We start from the raw sequence: 17847 nt of genomic DNA, 5'->3' as shown, positions 1-17847 counted from the left end.
ATATATATATATATATATATATATATACATATATATATATACACACACACACAGTCGGGTTCATAAATATTGGGACATCGACACAATTCTAATCTTTTTGGCCCTATACACCACCACAATGAATTTGAAATGAAACGAACAAGATGTGCTTTAACTGCAGACTTTCAGCTTTAATTTGAGGGTATTTACATCCAAATCAGGTGAACGGTGTAGGAATTACAACAGTTTGTATATGTGCCTCCCACTTTTTAAGGGACCAAAGGTAATGGGACAGATTAACAATCATCCATCAAACTTTCACTTTTTAATACTTGGTTGCAAATCCTTTGAAGTCAATTACAGCCTGAAGTCTGGAACGCATAGACATCACCAGATGCTGGGTGTCATCCCTGGTGATGCTCTGCCAGGCCTCTGCTGCAACTGTCTTCAGTTCCTGCTTGTTCTTGGGGCATTTGCCCTTCAGTTTTGTCTTCAGCAAGTGAAATGCATGCTCAATCGAATTCAGGTCAGATGATTGACTTGGCCATTGCATAACATTCCACTTCTTTTCCTTAAAAAAGTCTTTGGTTGCTTTCACAGTATGCTTCAGGTCATTGTCCATCTGCACTGTGAAATGCCGTCCAATGAGTTTTGAAGCATTTTGCTGAATATGAGCAGATAATATTGCCCGAAACACTTAAGAATTCATCCTGCTGCTTTTGTCAGCAGTCACATCATCATCAATAAATACAAGAGAACCAGCTCCATTGGCAGCCATACTTGCCCACGCCATGACACTATCACCACAATGCTTTACTGATGAGGTAGTATGCTTTGGATCATGAGCAGTTCCTTTCCTTCTCCATACTCTTCTCTTCCCATCACTCTGATACAAGTTGATCTTGGTCTCATCTGTCCATAGGATGTTGTTCCAGAACTGTGAAGGTCTTTTTAGATGTTGTTTGGCAAGCTCTAATATGGCCTTCCTGTTTTTGAGGCTCACCAGTGGTTTACATTTTGTGGTGAACCCTCTGTAGTCACTATGATGAAGTCTACTCTTAACTGTTGACTTTGACACATATACACCTACCTCCTGGAGAGTGTTCTTGATCTGGCCAACTGTTGTGAAGGGTGTTTTCTTCACCAGGGAAAGAATTCTTTGGTCATCCACCACAGTTGTTTTCCGTTGTCTTCCGGGTCTTTTGGTGTTGCTGAGCTCACCGGTGCGTTCTTTCTTTTTAAGGATGTTCCAAACAGTTGATTTGGCCACATCTAATGTCTTTGCTATCTCTCTGATGGGTTTGTTTTGTTTTTTTCAGCCTAATGATGGCTTGCTTCACTGATAGTGACAGCTCTTTGGATCTCATATTGAGAGTTGACAGCAACAGATTCCAAATGCGAATAGCTCACTTGAAATGAACTCTGGATCTTTTATCTGCTCCTTGTAAATGGGATAATGAGGGAATATCACACACCTGGCCATGGAACAGCTGAGCAGCCAATTGTCCCATTACTTCTGGTCCCTTAAAAAGTGGGAGGCACATATACAAACTGTTGTAATTCCTACACCATTCACCTGATTTGGATGTAAATACCCTCAAATTAAAGCTGAAAGCCTGCAGTCAAATCACATCTTGTTCTTTTAATTTCAAATCCATTGTGGTGGTGTATAGTGCTGGAAAAATTAGAATTGTGTCCATGTCCCAATATTTATGGACCTGACTGTATATAGAGTTAGGTCCATTATATTTGGACACAGACACAATTTTCATACTTTTGGCTCTGTATGCCACCAGAATAAAATTAAAATGAAACCATCCAAATGAATATGAAGTGCAGACTTTCAGCTTTAATTTAAAGAGTTGAACATAAATATTAAGTACAAATTTTAGGAACTGTGACCATTTTTATACACAGTCCCCCCATTTTCAGGGGCTCAAATGTAATTTGACAAATGAATATAATCATAAATAGAATGTTAATTTTTTATATTTTGTTGAGAATCCTTTACTGGCAATGACTGCCTGAAGTCGGGAACCCAAGAACATTACCAAAGACTGGGTTTTCTCCTTTCTGATGCTTTGCCAGGCTCTAACTGCAGCTCTCTTCATTTTTTTTTTTTTTTTTTGTTTATAGGTCTTTCTGCCTTTAGTTTTGCCTTCAGCAAATGAAATGCATGTTCAATTTTGTTGAGATCAAGTGATTGACTCAGCCATTGCAGAATATTCCACTTATTTTCCTTCAAAAGCTCCTGAGTTGCTTTTACAGTGTGTTTTGGATCATTGTCTATCTGTACTATGAAGCACCATCCAATAAACTTTGAATCTGAGCTGACAGTATATCTCCAAACACTGCATAATTCATCCAACTGCTTCTGTCTTCTGTCACATCATCAATAAACACGAATGACCCAGTGCCACTGGAAGCCATGCATGCCTATGCCATCACACTGCAAGCTCCACCATGTTTTACAGATGACGTTGTGTGCTTTTGATCATGAGCTGTTCCAAGCCTTCTCCACACTTTTTTCTTCCCGTCATTCTGGTACATATTAATCTTTCATCCATCCAAAGAATGCTTTTCCAGGACTTGTCTGGCTATTTTAGATGTTTTTGGCAAAGTCTAATCTGGCTTTTCGCTTCTTTAGGCTTATGAATGGTTTGCACCTTGTGGTGAACCCTCTGTATTTGCTTGTGAAGTCTTCTCTTGATTGTATACTTTGACAATGATGTGCTTACCTCTGGAGAGTACCCTTCACTTGTCTGGATGTTGTGAATGGGTTTTCCTTTACCATAGAGAGGATCCTGCGATCTTCCACCACTGTTGTCTTCCGTGGACGTCCAGGCCTTTTTATGTTGCTGAGCTCACCAGTGGGTTCTTCTTTCCTCAGAATGTACCAAACTGTTGATTTGGCCACTCCTGATGTTGCTGCCATCTCTCTGATGAATTTGCTTAGTTTTTGAAGCCCTACAATGGCCTGTTGCACTTGCATGGACAGCTCCTTTGAATGCATGATGTAGGTTCACGGCAATAGATTCCAAATGCAAATACCACACATAGAATAAACTCCAGACCTTTTACCTGCTTAATTGATGAAGAAATTATGAAGGAGTACCCCACACCTGGCCATGAAACAGCTTTTGGTTCAATTGTCCAATTACTTTTGGTCCCTTGAAAAAGGGGGGTGGCTATTCTTAAGAGCTGTAATTCCTAAACTCTTCCTCTGATTTGGATGTACATACCCTCAAATTAAACCTGAGAGTTTGCACTTTCAGCTCTTTCAGCTCATATCCATTATAGAACTATAGCTTGAATATGTTTTGGTAAATACCTGAAAAATCTAAAATTGTGCCTGTGTCCAAATATATATGGACCTAACCGTGTGTGTGTGTGTGTATGTATGTATGTGTATATATATATATATATATATATATATATATATATATATATATATATATATATATATATACACACAGATATACAGTGGGGATGGCAAGTATTCAGACCCCCTTAAATTTTTCACTCTTTGTTATATTGCAGCCATTTGCTAAAATCATTTAAGTTCATTTTTTTCCTCCTTAATTTTACACACAGCACCCCATATTGACAGAAAAACACAGAATTGTTGACATTTTTGCAGATTTATAAAAAAAGAAAAACTGAAATATCACAAGGTCCTAATGCCCCGTACACACGGTCGGACTTTGTTCGGACGTTCCGACAACAAAATCCTAGGATTTTTTCCGACGGATGTTGGCTCAAACTTGTCTTGCATACACACGGTCACACAAAGTTGTCAGAAAATCCGATCGTTCTAAACACGGTGACGTAAAACACGTATGTCGGGACTATAAACGGGGCAGTGGCCAATAGCTTTCATCTCTTTATTTATTCTGAGCATGCGTGGCACTTTGTCCGTCGGATTTGTGTACACACAATCGGAATTTCCGACAACGGATTTTGTTGTCGGAAAATTTTATATCCTGCTCTCAAACTTTGTGTGTCGGAAAATCCGATGGAAAATGTGTGATGGAGCCTACACACGGTCGGAATTTCCGACAACAAGGTCCTATCACACATTTTCCGTCGGAAAATCCGACCGTGTGTACAGGGCATAAGTATTCAGACCCTTTGCTCAGTATTTAGTAGAAGCACCCTTTTGATCTAATACAGCCATGAGTCTTTTTGGGAAAGATGCAACAAGTTTTTCACACCTGGATTTGGGGATCCTCTGCCATTCCTCCTTGCAGATCCTCTCCAGTTCTGTCAGGTTGGATGGTAAACGTTGGTGGACAGCCATTTTTAGGTCTCTCCAGAGATGCTCAATTGCGTTTAAGTCAGGGCTCTGGCTGGGCCATTCAAGAACAGTCACGGAGTTGTTGTGAAGCCACTCCTTCCTTCTTTTAGCTGTGTGCTTCGGGTCATTGTCTTGTTGGAAGGTAAACCTTCGGCCCAGTCTGAGGTCCTGAGAACTCTGGAGAAGGTTTTCGTCCGGGATATCCCTGTACTTGGCCGCATTCATCTTTCCCTTGATTGCAACCGGTCATCCTGTCCCTGCAGCTGAAAAACACCCCCACAGCATGATGCTGCCACCACCATGCTTCACTGTTGGGACTGTATTGGACAGGTGATGAGCAGTGCCTGGTTTTCTCCACACATACCGCTTAGAATTAATGCCAAAAAGTTCTATCTCGGTCTCATCAGACCAAAGAATCCTATTTCTCACCATCTTGGAGTCCTTCAGGTGTTTTTTTTTAGCAAACTCCATGCGGGCTTTCATGTGTCTTGCACTGAGGAGAGGCCTCCGTCGGGCCACTCTGCCGTAAAGCCCTGACTGGTGGAGGGCTGCAGTGATGGCTGACTTTCTACAACTTTCTCCCATCTCTCGACTGCATCTCTGGAGCTCAGCCACTGTGATCTTTGGGTTCTTCTTTACCTCTCTCACCAAGGCTCTTCTCCCCGATAGCTCAGGTTGGCCGGATGGCCAGCTTTAGGAAGGGTTCTGGTCATCCCAAACGTCTTCCATTTAAGGATTATGGAGGCCACTGTGCTTTTAGGAACAATTCTGTCTCTGAGCTCTTCAGGAGGTTCCTTTTGACCTCATGATTTTCATTTGCTCTGACATGCCCTGTGAGATGTAAGTTCTTATATAGACAGGTGTGTGGCTTCCTAATCAAGTCCAATCAGCATAATCAAACACAGCTGGACTCAAATGAAGGTGTAGAACCATCTCAAGGATGATCAGAAGAAATGGACAGCACTTGAGTTAAATATGAGTGTCACAGCAAAGGGTCTAAATACTTAGGACCATGTGATATTTCAGTTTTTCTTTTTTAATAAATCTGCAAAAACGTCAACAATTCTGTGTTTTTCTGTCAATATGAGGTGCTGTGTGTACATTAATGAGGAAAAAAATTAACTTAAATGATTTTAGCAAATGGCTGCAATACAACAAAGAGTGAAAAGTTTAAGGAAGTCTGAATACCTGCCGTCCCCACTGTGTGTCTATATATATATATATATATATATATACCCGTATTTATCGGCATATAACACGCACATTCATTTTAAGAGGGAAGTTTCAGGAAAAAAACTTAAAATTTAAATAAGGAACTTTGAAGCAAAATAAGGGTCAGTGCCCATCTGCAGCCTCACCATTGCCATCAATGCAGCCTGATCAATGCCCACCTGCAGCCTCACAAGTGCCATCAATAGAGCCTTATTAGTCCACATCAATGCAGCCTCGCCATTGCCATCAATGCAGCAGCCTCGCCATTGCCATCAATGCAGCAGCCTCGCCATTGCCATCAATGCAGCAGCCTCGCCATTGCCATCAATGCAGCAGCCTCGCCATTGCCATCAATGCAGCAGCCTCGCCATTGCCATCAATGCAGCAGCCTCGGCATTGCCATCTAATGACTTCCTAATACAGAGGCCGCCAAGTAAACAGGAGATTCTCACTGTATGTAATCTGACGACACTCGTCGTCGTCCCCCCCCCCCCCCCTTGCCTCAGAGGCAGCCGAAATTGTAGTATTGGCGTATAACACGCACACGCTATTTGCACCCGATTTTCATGGTAAAAAAGTGAGTGTTATACACCAATAAATACAGTGTGTGTATATATATATATATATAATTACACACACCTCCAAACTTTTTGATGTGGGAAGGAGGGACGCCTATTAGAAAACATATGTATGCATAGGGGACACCCTCTGCCATGCCCATTAATACAGAACTATGCAATTAAAATTATTAGATATACCCACAAGTGCTTTTATTTACACTAATTAAATTTACAGATGCAGCCATGTACAACTTGGGTGAAAGGTTTAGCACTGGGAAACACTTATTGACAGATATAAAGTCTATTTTATATATAACTATATAGATCTGACCAAAATGAGGGACAAATGAGGAGGAAAGAGGGACTTTGATCCAAATCAGGGACAGTCCCCCAAAATCGGGGACAGTTGGGAGCTATATATGTCTAGAATAATCATGTTGGTTAAAAGTGCTGACCATTTATTTGTTTTTCTTTCTAGGTATAATGGCGGACAATTTCACCAGGCCTAATTTCCTTGCTCAATTTATAGAAATGTACAGGCAACTACCCTGCCTTTGGAAAATTAGGTCAAAGGGAATACTATGACCGAAACAAAAGACATGAGGCTCTAGAGAAACTGATAGATTTATGTAAAGCTGTTTGCCCGAATCCAATCATGGATTATTATTAGTATATGTACCACGCTTATGGTACTTCGAAAGTCTTCAATTCCTAACTGAAGAGATTGATGCAAGAGCTTCCATATGTACTCTACCATCAACCTCTGCAGCTTCACCAGTACCTTATGATTGCCTATCCCTGGAACAGGATCTTGAAAACTCTGGTGAAGAATTATTCACAATTAACTACAATTATGATCTGATAGACCAGTAATTCACACAGTGATGGATCTGTGTTAATATCATCATATTGTCCAAAATGTTTCCTCTTGTAATCTGTGCGTTGTTTCAAAATCCATATGTAATTGAAATAAGATACATGTAATATAGGTGTACAATATTATTAAATCACTTTTATATACCGCCCAGGACAACACGGAGGTGATTGCTCCCACCAATCCACAAACACCTGAGCCAAGAGGAAGAATTTGGTGGATAGTACCTCTGCATTTCTATCTAAGGCAGCTGCTGCGCTACAGAGAAAACCGGATGACTCGGATGGCTTTGCAATTTATTGTAGCCAACAAACTTAAAATTATGTCCAATGAGCAACGACAGCTGGCGAAAATGTTGTTCCTTGAGGTTCTGCATTAAGGTGTTAATGGTAAATTAACACACAAGACCCATTTAGAGGATCAACCAGCTTTTCAAACATCAACACCTTCTGTGCCTCCCATAGTTTCCCAGCTATTACATCAGCAGGGCACACATTGGCAATATCCTATTGGAGAAAGGCCACCTTCACAGTGGTCACATGATTACAACTATGCACAGTTGTAGATCATTGTCTCTTGTTGAGCTACAGTTGAGCTATTTTGGTGTTTGTGCTCATAATTATTTGCAATAATATTACAAGTTTAAGAAAGCTGCGTGTGTATAATTAATAATATTGTTTTGACATTATATTGCTGATATTATTAAGATATAAGAATATATAACCGGTTATATAAAGCATTCTATTATAAAATTATATATACCGGTATATGAAGGAACAGTTGCGTTAAGAATATTATGTTGCTGATATTGCATTCTAGCCTTGTTTAACAAAAGTGAAATAAAAAGAATTCTTGCTTATGATGCATAGATTTGGCTTCTTATTATAAAATGTACTTTGTGCTCATGTGCTCTTCCTTCTACTTCTATACACATATATGATCAAACACCGACTCATTAGTATAAGGAATTATTGGAATAGGGGTAAGTGGCGCTACCTCTAATGGGGTATCTATTGTGGTAAATATGTGCAACTGAGAGCAAACGCTCAACACGAAAATATTTGTGCATAAAAGTGAAAAGAAAGGGGGGTCTAATCTGTATAAAGACCCCTCTACAATTAAACAGTGAATCAATTATTATTCCCTACCTCGAGAGTAAGGGCTCATATACCAAAAAACATGTGTTTAATACCCTCCAACCATCCCAAAAAATGTTTTTGTGGTGATGGGAGGTGTATCAGTACTCCATATATTATGGGTGATTAGTGAAGAAAATAATAATGACAATATAAAACTCTAAAGGTTGTGAAAGTCTAAAATGCACATGTGAAAAAATAAATAAATATATTTGTGTATGTCCAGCACACAAAAAAATCCAGTTCCAGCAAAAAAAATATATATAAAATTCCAACAAAAAAAAGGTTGTGTATATATAGTGTTCCAACAGTGTTCCTGCAGTGTCCTTTATAATGGGTGACTTTCGTGCAGACAACCAGCTACTATCCAGTGACTTGCGGTGCTCCCCCTCAAAGATCCCCACTCACCAGCTCCCTGCACCCCTGCAGGGGTAGTAGGCATGTAGTATTAAAACTTGGTGTGGTGTCCTAGATTCCAATGGGGTTGTTCCTGGGTACTCCCGCTCCAGACTCGAAATCCATCCTTAGTATGGTCATCCACATATGAAAGGAAACAGGGCTCCCGTAGTGTATTACGTTTTTTTAAAATTACTTTATTAAAACTTATATGCCCAACAACTCGGGCTAAATAAAATAAATCAAAACAAAGCAAAAGCAGTCACACTGCGTATAGTGGTTGCGCAGAGAGAGCTCGTGGATCGCAACACCATCAGCTGAGCCGCGTGCGCCTCAGCTGCGTTCCACACTCTCTTCCACTTCCGCGTGTGACGTAATCGCGTAGCTCCGTCTTACGCGTTTCGTCATCAACGGCCTTTGATAACGTTGATGGCGAAACGCGTAAGGCGGAGCTACGCGATTATGTCACACGCGGAAGTGTAAGAGAGTGTGGAACGCAGCTGAGGCGCACGCCGCTCAGCTGATGGTGTTGCGATCCACGAGCTCTCTCTGCGCTACCACTATACGCAGTGTGACTGCTTTTGCTTTGTTTTGATTTTGAATTTATTTTATTTAGCCCGAGTTGTTGGGCATATAAGTTTTAATAAAGTAATTTAAAAAAAACGTAATACACTACGGGAGCCCTGTTTCCTTTCATATGTGGATGACCATACTAAGGATGGATTTCGAGTCTGGAGCGGGAGTACCCAGGAACAACCCCATTGGAATCTAGGACACCACACCAAGTTTTAATACTACATGCCTACTACCCCTGCAGGGGTGCAGGGAGCTGGTGAGTGGGGATCTTTGAGGGGGAGCACCGCAAGTCACTGGATAGTAGCTGGTTGTCTGCACGAAAGTCACCCATTATAAAGGACACTGCTGGAACACTGTTGGAACACTATATATACACAACCTTTTTTTGTTGGAATTTTATATATTTTTTTTTTTGCTGGAACTGGATTTTTTTGTGTGCTGGACATACACAAATATATTTATTTGTTTTTTCACATGTGCATTTTAGACTTTCACAACCTTTAGAGTTTTATATTGTCATTATTTTCTTCACTAATCACCCATAATATATGGAGTACTGATACACCTCCCATCACCACAAAAAAATTTTTTGGGATGGTTGGAGGGTATTAAACACATGTTTTTTGGTATATGAGCCCTTACTCTCGAGGTAGGGAATAATAATTGATTCACTGTTTAATTGTAGAGGGGTCTTTATACAGATTAGACCCCCCTTTCTTTTCACTTTTATGCACAAATATTTTCGTGTTGAGCGTTTGCTCTCAGTTGCACATATTTACCACAATAGATACCCCATTAGAGGTAGCGCCACTTACCCCTATTCCAATAATTCCTTATACTAATAGCTACCCTCTAAGAGGGTTGTTTAAGGGGAGGCTGCACACCTAGGTCCGTGAGCGCGGAAATCCTTTCTTATTCACCGACTCATTAGTGTGACCATCAGTGGCACCTCATTGGTGCCACCGCCTCAGTGCCCATCAGTGAAGGAGAAAACGCACTTATTTACAACATTTTGTAAGAAAAACTTAACAAAGTACCAATTTTTTTTTTTTTTTATTTGTTTAGCAAACAATAAAAACACCAGAGGTGATCAGATGCCACCACCAAAAGAAAGCTCTATTTGTGGGGGCAAAATGATAAAAATGTTGTTTGGGTACTGTGTTTCATGACCACGCAATTGTCATTTAAGAAGCGACAGCGCGGAAAGCTGTAAATTGTCCTTGGCAGGAAAGGGGGAAAGTGCCCTGTATTGAAGTTGTTAAAAGTGATATTAATTAACCTCATATAAAGATATATTATAAACTGATATTCTGCTCAAGTACCATGCATGTTGTAAAATTGGTTTAATGTCAGATAACAATGGAAAAGCAGGTTTTATTTCTTTCCCACGATCATTGTTTACTTTTTGTGGTTTTGTTCCCGGTTCGTTTGGTTCCAATTTTGCGCACTACCATTCCCTCTATTTTCGAATGATTACTATACTATTGATACGATGATCGTTCGTTGTGTTCACAAACGAAAACATTTTTCAATCTTGTTCCTTCTATAAATTTCGTACGACCAACCTTAATCGGATGCGAAAGCCGTGTACTAATGATTAGATTATCGAACGATATATCCAAAAGCAGTCATTTTCGTACAATTTTCTCATCGTGTGTGCGGGGCTTTAGAATCATAAGGCAGGCACCCTCCAACCCTAACATTGGTATCAGTGTGAGTAATAAAAAATGAAAGGGGTCATAAAGACTAGTTTGTTTTTTATATCTTTTATAGATTTTATTTTTGTTGAGAATTGGTTTAATTGTTGCCATATTAGTACTTCTTGGACGGAGAAGAAGGGAGCACCCTGAAAGTTAGTCCTGAAACTTTAAATATTAGTGCAAATAAAAAACTATCCCGGAGTCTGCCTGTTTTTGTTTTTATTGATACTTATTTTGTATCCTAGACAGGGACAGGTTTAGACTTGATATTAGACTAGGTATAGATGACACGGTAAACTATGTCTTGTATAGAACTGACTAATCGCTATTTTGTGTCTGTTTTCTTCCTAGTATTTCCTGCAAGAAATGTGTTGTGGTTGGGAATGGTGGAGTGCTTCGAAACAGCACATTAGGCAAGAAAATTGATAGCTATGATGTAATAATAAGGTACAGTGACACCGTGTGTCTTTTCTCATTCTCTCTGTACATTTCATGAAGTTTGAACACATTGTAGTCGGTCACCTCAGGTCAGTGTGACGCTTGAGACCACGAACAACTGCTTCAGGGTGCCAAACAGGGAGATCTTGAACATCTCTTCTCCCAACAGCACTGTGAAACGGTCTCATCTCTGAACACTAGTGCTTTTAGAGCAGTAATACCCCTGCCAGCTGTGACGGGGAGACTTTGTACCCAATCTACTCAGGCACAATACAAGGGAGACTTCAAGGGTCTAATAGAGCCATGCTGTCTTATTACAGTGGAGCTTCACCCAAAAGGGGAAGCTCCGTTTGTTTGCCCCCCCCCCCCCTCCACTGCCACATTTGGCACCTTTTGGGGGGGGGGCTGGTTTTGACGGGTACCCGCTCCCACTTCTGGCTGATCTGGCCACTGCAAAGTCAGCAGGAAGTTCGGCCCTCTTCCTCCGCTGCTGGGCCATTCACAAAGCGCAGCGCAATTTGCACATGTGCAGTAGGGAACCAGCTGTGAAGCCGCAAGGCCGGTTTCGCTTAGTAGTGGAGATAGCAGCAGCAGCACCCTATAGCCAATTGAAAAATCAGCTCGGCTGAAGACCGCTGGTTTCGTGAACAGGTAAATGTGCTAATATTAAAAGTCGGCAGCTACAGTATTTGTAGCTGCTGATATTTTTTTTTTTTTTTCTGAAGGAGCCTGGAGCTCCTCTTTAAAGAGAACTTTTTACTTACAAGTTTATCTGATAGGAGAATTGCTAGCCCCCATATAATAGAAATAAAACTAAAATGTATTGCAAGAAAAAAAAAAACATTTATCTCTTGAATACATGCACATTTCCCCAAGGTTTAGCCCTTCTGCAAGTGAAGGATTCCATCCTCTGTCAACCCCTGGGGGCATTTTTTTTTCATCCCAGTGGAGCTTTGATAGGTGGCACCTTCTTGTCAGTTCTTTCTCCATATATTCACACACTAGGGGCAAAGTGACTGTAGATGCTCCCCAGGCAAAGTAATTCTTTTAGATTATGTTTTTATAATATTTAATGTTTAACATTTTTTAATGTATTTGAAATTTAAACCCAACACGCTGGGGTCAGTTGATGGCACTACTTCATTCCTCCATATGTTTGGGTTTCCTCCTACAGTCTAAAAATATAAAATTTAGGTCAACTTGCTAATGCCTTAAGTTTTTTGGTACCCTCTGAATAAGTTGCAACTCATTTCACTAACAAATTAACTTAAAGCAAACCACTACAATTTCATTGGAGAAAACCTATATTGTCTGAATTGTTTCACCTGCCATTGTATTAATGATTCTGTTTTTCTGGTATTGGGATCCTGGCACCCCTGCCAACAGTAGAGCTAGATTCTTGACCTTGTTGTAATTAAAGCTGTAGAGTCCTATTTGATCCAGGTGTTGCCCCTTGGTGCTTTCAGGAGCATTTTACAGGGACAGAATTTAGGGCACCTAAGGTACCTATTTATAAAATATATAATGCTTTTTACAATATACTAGAATTATTTGGAATATTTTTACTCCCATCTTATTTTCTCTTTGTTAGAATGAATGATGGCCCTGTCATAGGATATGAAGATGATGTTGGGCAAAGGACTACTTTCCGGCTTTGCTACCCAGAATCCATTTTCTCAGATAGCTTGCACTATGATCCAAACTCCACTGTGATACTCATGATGTTCAAACCGCATGATGTTAAATGGCTGTCAGAATTACTCTTTCACCGAAGAGTGGTAAGTGTGCAATACTTTATATTGTTTGCAGCCTAATTCATCTGTTTTGGGACAATATCAGTGGGTTTGGTGACAAATTAACATCACGTTCTGGTGGAAATTGCTCTCTGTTATTGGCAGAAATGACATTTTGGTAGGTGACTTAATTTTCACTAGCAGTGACTCCAAGTGCTTCTTCTGCCAAACTCGCAGCTCTGGAACCAGTACCTTTATAATGATGGGAGGAAAAACTGAAGAATAAAATTTTTTTTAAAGAATTTGTGCCCATGTTTGTTGAGTTTAAGTGAACTTGAAATTGGTAAAGAAACAATGGTAGGGCATAGTAGGCATCTCCGGCTGTTTATCATTCCTATTTATTATTGTGGTAGCCCTAAATCATTGAACCCCCCTTTTATTTGTAGTACTAATATTAAATGCACTAAAAAATATTTGTGTGTGTGTGTATATGAACTTTCATATGTTTTAGGTATTTATTATAGGCTCAAATGGTTGTTTTCACATTTGTATTTGTGGTGCTTCACAGCTTAATAAATTGCATTCCTTTGAATTGTGCATCACTAAGTTGCTTATTGGACATACACTATATTGTCAAAAGTATTGTGATGCCTGCCTTTACACACACACATGAACTTTAATGGCATCCAAGTCTTAGTCCTTAGGGTTCAATATTGCATTGGCCCACCCAGCTATAAGAGCTTTAACTCTTCTGGGAAGGCTGTGCACAAGGTTTAGGAGTGTGTCTATGGGAATGTTTGACCATTCTTCCAGAAGCGCATTTGTGAGGTCAGACACTGATGTTAGACGAGAAGGCCTGGCTTGCAGTCTCCGCTCGCTTGTTTGGGCTTGGCCCCTTAGTTCCAGTGAAGGGATCTCTTAAGACGTCAGCATATCAAGACAGTTTGGATAATTTTATGCTCCCAACTTTGTGGGAACAGTTTGGGGATGGCCCCTTCCTGTTTCATCATGACTGCGCACCAGTCCAACAATGCAAGGTCCATAAAGAAATGGATGAGTGCGTTTGGGGTGGAGGAACTTGACTGGCCTGCACAGAGTCCTGACCTCAACCCGATAGAACACCTTTAGGATGAATTCGAGCGGAGCCTGCGAGCCAGGCCTTCTCGTCTAACATCAGTGCCTGACCTAAAAAATGCGCTTCTGAAACAATAGGCAAACATTCCCATAGACACACTCCTAAACCTTGTGGACAGCCTTCTCAGAAGAGTTAAAGCTGTTATAGCTGCAAAGGGAGGGCCAACTCAATATTGAACCCTACAGACCAAGACTGGGATTCCATTAAAGTTCAAGTGCCTGTAAAGGCAGAGGTCACAATACTTTTGACAATATAGTGTATCTTTTATGTGATGTGTAAATATGTGTAAAATCAGATAAGTCCACAGACGCTCTGGAATATTACATTTATAAGAGGAGTGTCGATCCGTTAAAGTTGTCTTACAGTCTTGTATCTCACAACAAATGTCATTATATTATCTTTAAACCCTTACTTGGTAAATCCTTAAGCAGGCCAAACACAGTGCAATTTTTTTTCCTGCAACCACGTGTTGCAGGAAAGAAATTTGCTCAATTACCCCATCGACACAGACAGTGTTGACAGGGGAATTTCTCCTGCTGAATAATTGTATTCTCCCGGTGGAGAGGTGGGGGAAGCCGTCTTCACTGGGACAAGACAGTGATTATTTCTAGTGGATTTGCCAGCTGCTAGCGATGATTGCATGTAAGATCCAGCAGGCTGGTTGTACCCAAGTTGATCGATCAACTTGGTACATTCAGCCTGCCCATACGGTTCTTGCTGAACCTACTGAGATTTCGAACGATCTATGGCCGGCCCTACTTTAGATCTGCTACTCTGCTTGCCCCTTTACAATGTGCCCCTTGTACTTCTCAGTGGGTGCAGGCTTTGTGCAAATCCACCTGGGTTCTGTCTACTCATCTACTTCCACCTATTTCCCCGGGGCTCTGTGTGAGGTAGAGGCACTGATCTGGCTGCCTCTTTGAGTTGCCCACTCTAGCTGATAAGCATTTCAGCAGTCCATAACATTGTTTTGTAGTGTCAGGTCCATACAGTCATTAGTTAACCCTAGGTCTGTTTTAAGACGGAATTAGAAATCCTAAATTTAAAAAAGATGAATCTTCCTGTCTCATTTTCTACGTTGCTCATTTATATGCGTTCTACTATACTCTTCTTGGTGTAAAATTATTGATATCCATGGTAGGCAGGGATACCCAGAGTCTCCTGTGCAGGAGCAGAATTTGTTCCACCCACCCAAAACTGGTACTCACTGTCCCTTTCAGTGTAAAAAGTGAAATCCTGTGCTATATTTTATAATCTGAATTACATGTGCCACAATTTACTTACTGCAGTCTTCACATGATTTGTGAATGAATAGTACTACTTCAGAGGTCACTGGGACCTGCGATTGGTTGCAAATCCACAAATAATATAGTTATTTGACATCATCTTTTAGAACCGGCGATTCTGTGCAGTTCTACCGCTTGATCGTTCTTTCAGGGGATGAGAGGGGCCCTCCGGTCCTTCTCTGTGCTCTCCCGTTTCATCAGGGACTCGGGGAAAGAATACGCCGCCGCACTTATGACGTCACGTACGGGCAGCGGTTGTAAACAAAGCCGCGATCCCGGGTGGAACGTATGGGATCATTAATTTTTATTTATTTTTTTTTTCATTGATCTGATGTGTTCCAGCCTGGAGGTGAGATGTGGGGTCTTGTAGATCCCATATCTCTCCATAAAAGGGACCTGTCAGCACTCTTCCTATTACAAGGGATGTTTACATTCCTTGTATTAGGAATAAAGGTAATCAAAAAAATTAAAGAGAAAGTGTATCAATAAAAATTTAAGTAAAATAAACAATAATAAAAAATACATTTTAAAGCACCCCGTCCCCATGTGCTCGCGCACAGAAGCGAACACGCATGCAAATCCCGCCCACATATGTAAATGCCTTTCAAACCACACGTGAGGTATCGCCACCTGCGTTAGAGCGAGAGCAACAATTCTAGCACTAGAACTCCTCTGTAGCTCTAAACTGGTAACCTGTAAAAAATGTGAAAGAGTCGCCTATGCAGATTTTTAAGTACCAAAGTTTAGCGCCATTCCAGCGTGTGTGTGCCTTTTTGAAGCATGACATGTTGGGTATCTGTTTACTCGGCGTAACATCATCTTTCACATTATACACATAAATTGGGCTAGCTTTACTGTTTTGGTATTTTTTAATTCATGAAACTGTTTTTTTTTTCCAAAAAAAAAACGCGTTTGAAAAATTATTGCTCAAATACCGTGCAACATAAAAAATTTCAGCGACTGCCATTTTATTCCTTAGGTCTGCTAAAACAACATATATAATGTTTGGGGATTCTGAGTAATTTTCTAGCAAAAAAATTATGATTTTTACATGTAGGAGAGGAGTGCCAAAATAGGCCCGGTATGGAAGTGGTTATGGAGTGTTGTAATGCAAAGGTGGTTCTGTTTATCTAAAATAGGAGCCAGGCAGTTCAGTGTAGGAGTTTTCATTAATTCATTATAATATTTTGGCATTAAAAGGGCCTAGCACAGTGGTTCTCAACTCCTGTCCTCAGGACCCACTAATAGGCCAGGTTTGTAAGATAACATGTCACATATGATTTGCTGCTCAGTGATTGCCATATTCTAGTCTGCATCTCCCCAAGGTAATACTTAAAATCTGACCTATTAGTGTGTCCTGAGGACAGGAATTGAGAACCACTGGCCTAGCAGAAAAGTTGGTAGAATAACCAAATAAACTGCTGCACTAGAACAGTTCTTTTGCTAGTTAAAGTGGTTGTTAACCCACTTCTACTAAATCCTCCCATTCTCTCTGTACCATATTAAGAAGTGTCACTGTGCCTGTGTTGTGTATAAAAATCTGCTAAATTGTACCTATATGAGCGCGGCTCCCGGCGTTCAGCTGACAGCTCTCTTCTCTCTCCGACTCACAGCTCTAGTGGGCGGGGTTGAGCCCTCCCGCTGAAGTCAGCTGGGGAGGAGGGGAAGAGAGGAGAGAGCTGACAGTCAGCTGAGCGCCAGGGAGCCGCGCTCATATAGGTACAATCAGGCAGATTTTTTACATAACACAGGCACAGGGACACCTATCATTATGGTACAGAAAGGATGGGAGGATTTATTAGCAGATATGAGAGTAGCAGGAGCTGGGGGGGGGGGGGGGGGGGACGCACTGGTATGAGCAGACAGGCAGTGAGGGGAGGAGGACAGAGGAGACACAGACACATGAGAGCAGGGCTGTGGATGACAGGGGCACGTACTCTGACCACGGTGTCAGGGCTCAGCAGCCCTGATACATCATGGTCAGTTTACAGAGGGGGGCGGTATAGCCAGGCAGGATCAGCCAGGTATTTCAGGTGATTAAAGAGGGCACAAGCACTGTGTTGTATAACATGCTTTAACCACTTGCCGACCGCCGCACGAACATTTACATCGGCAGAATGGCACGGACAAGCAAATGGGCGTACATGTACATCCCTTTAAATTTGCCGCCATGTGGTCGCCTGCACGACGCCAGTGGCACGTGCGCGACCCTGCCGCGAGCTCCGTGAGTGTGATAGCGGGTCCCGCGGACTTGATGTCCGCGGGGATACCCGCGATCGTCTCACGGAGAGGAAGAACGGGGAAATGCTGAACAACACATAGCCCATCCCCCTACAGTTAGAATCACTCCCTAGGACACACTTAACCTCTGTAGCGCCCCCTCCTGGTTAACCCCTTTACTGCCAGTCACATTTACACAGTAATCAATGCATTCTTAATTGCACTGATCGTATGAATGTGAATGGTCCCAAAATCGCGCCAAGTGTGTCCGATCTGTCCGCCATAATGTCGTAGCCATGATAAAA

General features: G+C 41.2%; 1 protein-coding gene across 6 annotated transcripts in view; it reads left to right on the top strand.

The window, feature by feature from the left end:
* ST3GAL6 (ST3 beta-galactoside alpha-2,3-sialyltransferase 6) overlaps positions 1–17847 on the top strand; it is a 322642-nt gene that overhangs the window by 242825 nt on the left and 61970 nt on the right. For all 6 annotated transcript variants that reach the window (XM_073616978.1, XM_073616973.1, XM_073616974.1 and 3 more), the window contains 2 exons: positions 11082–11177; positions 12760–12946. In XM_073616978.1, the coding sequence (XP_073473079.1) occupies positions 11082–11177; positions 12760–12946 (283 nt within the window). The remainder of the gene's footprint in view (positions 1–11081; positions 11178–12759; positions 12947–17847) is intronic.

This window comes from Aquarana catesbeiana, linkage group LG02 (genome assembly GCF_042186555.1).
Source record: "Aquarana catesbeiana isolate 2022-GZ linkage group LG02, ASM4218655v1, whole genome shotgun sequence".
Taxonomy (NCBI): Eukaryota; Metazoa; Chordata; class Amphibia; order Anura; family Ranidae; genus Aquarana; species Aquarana catesbeiana.
This window is presented reverse-complemented; position numbering and strand designations above follow the sequence as displayed.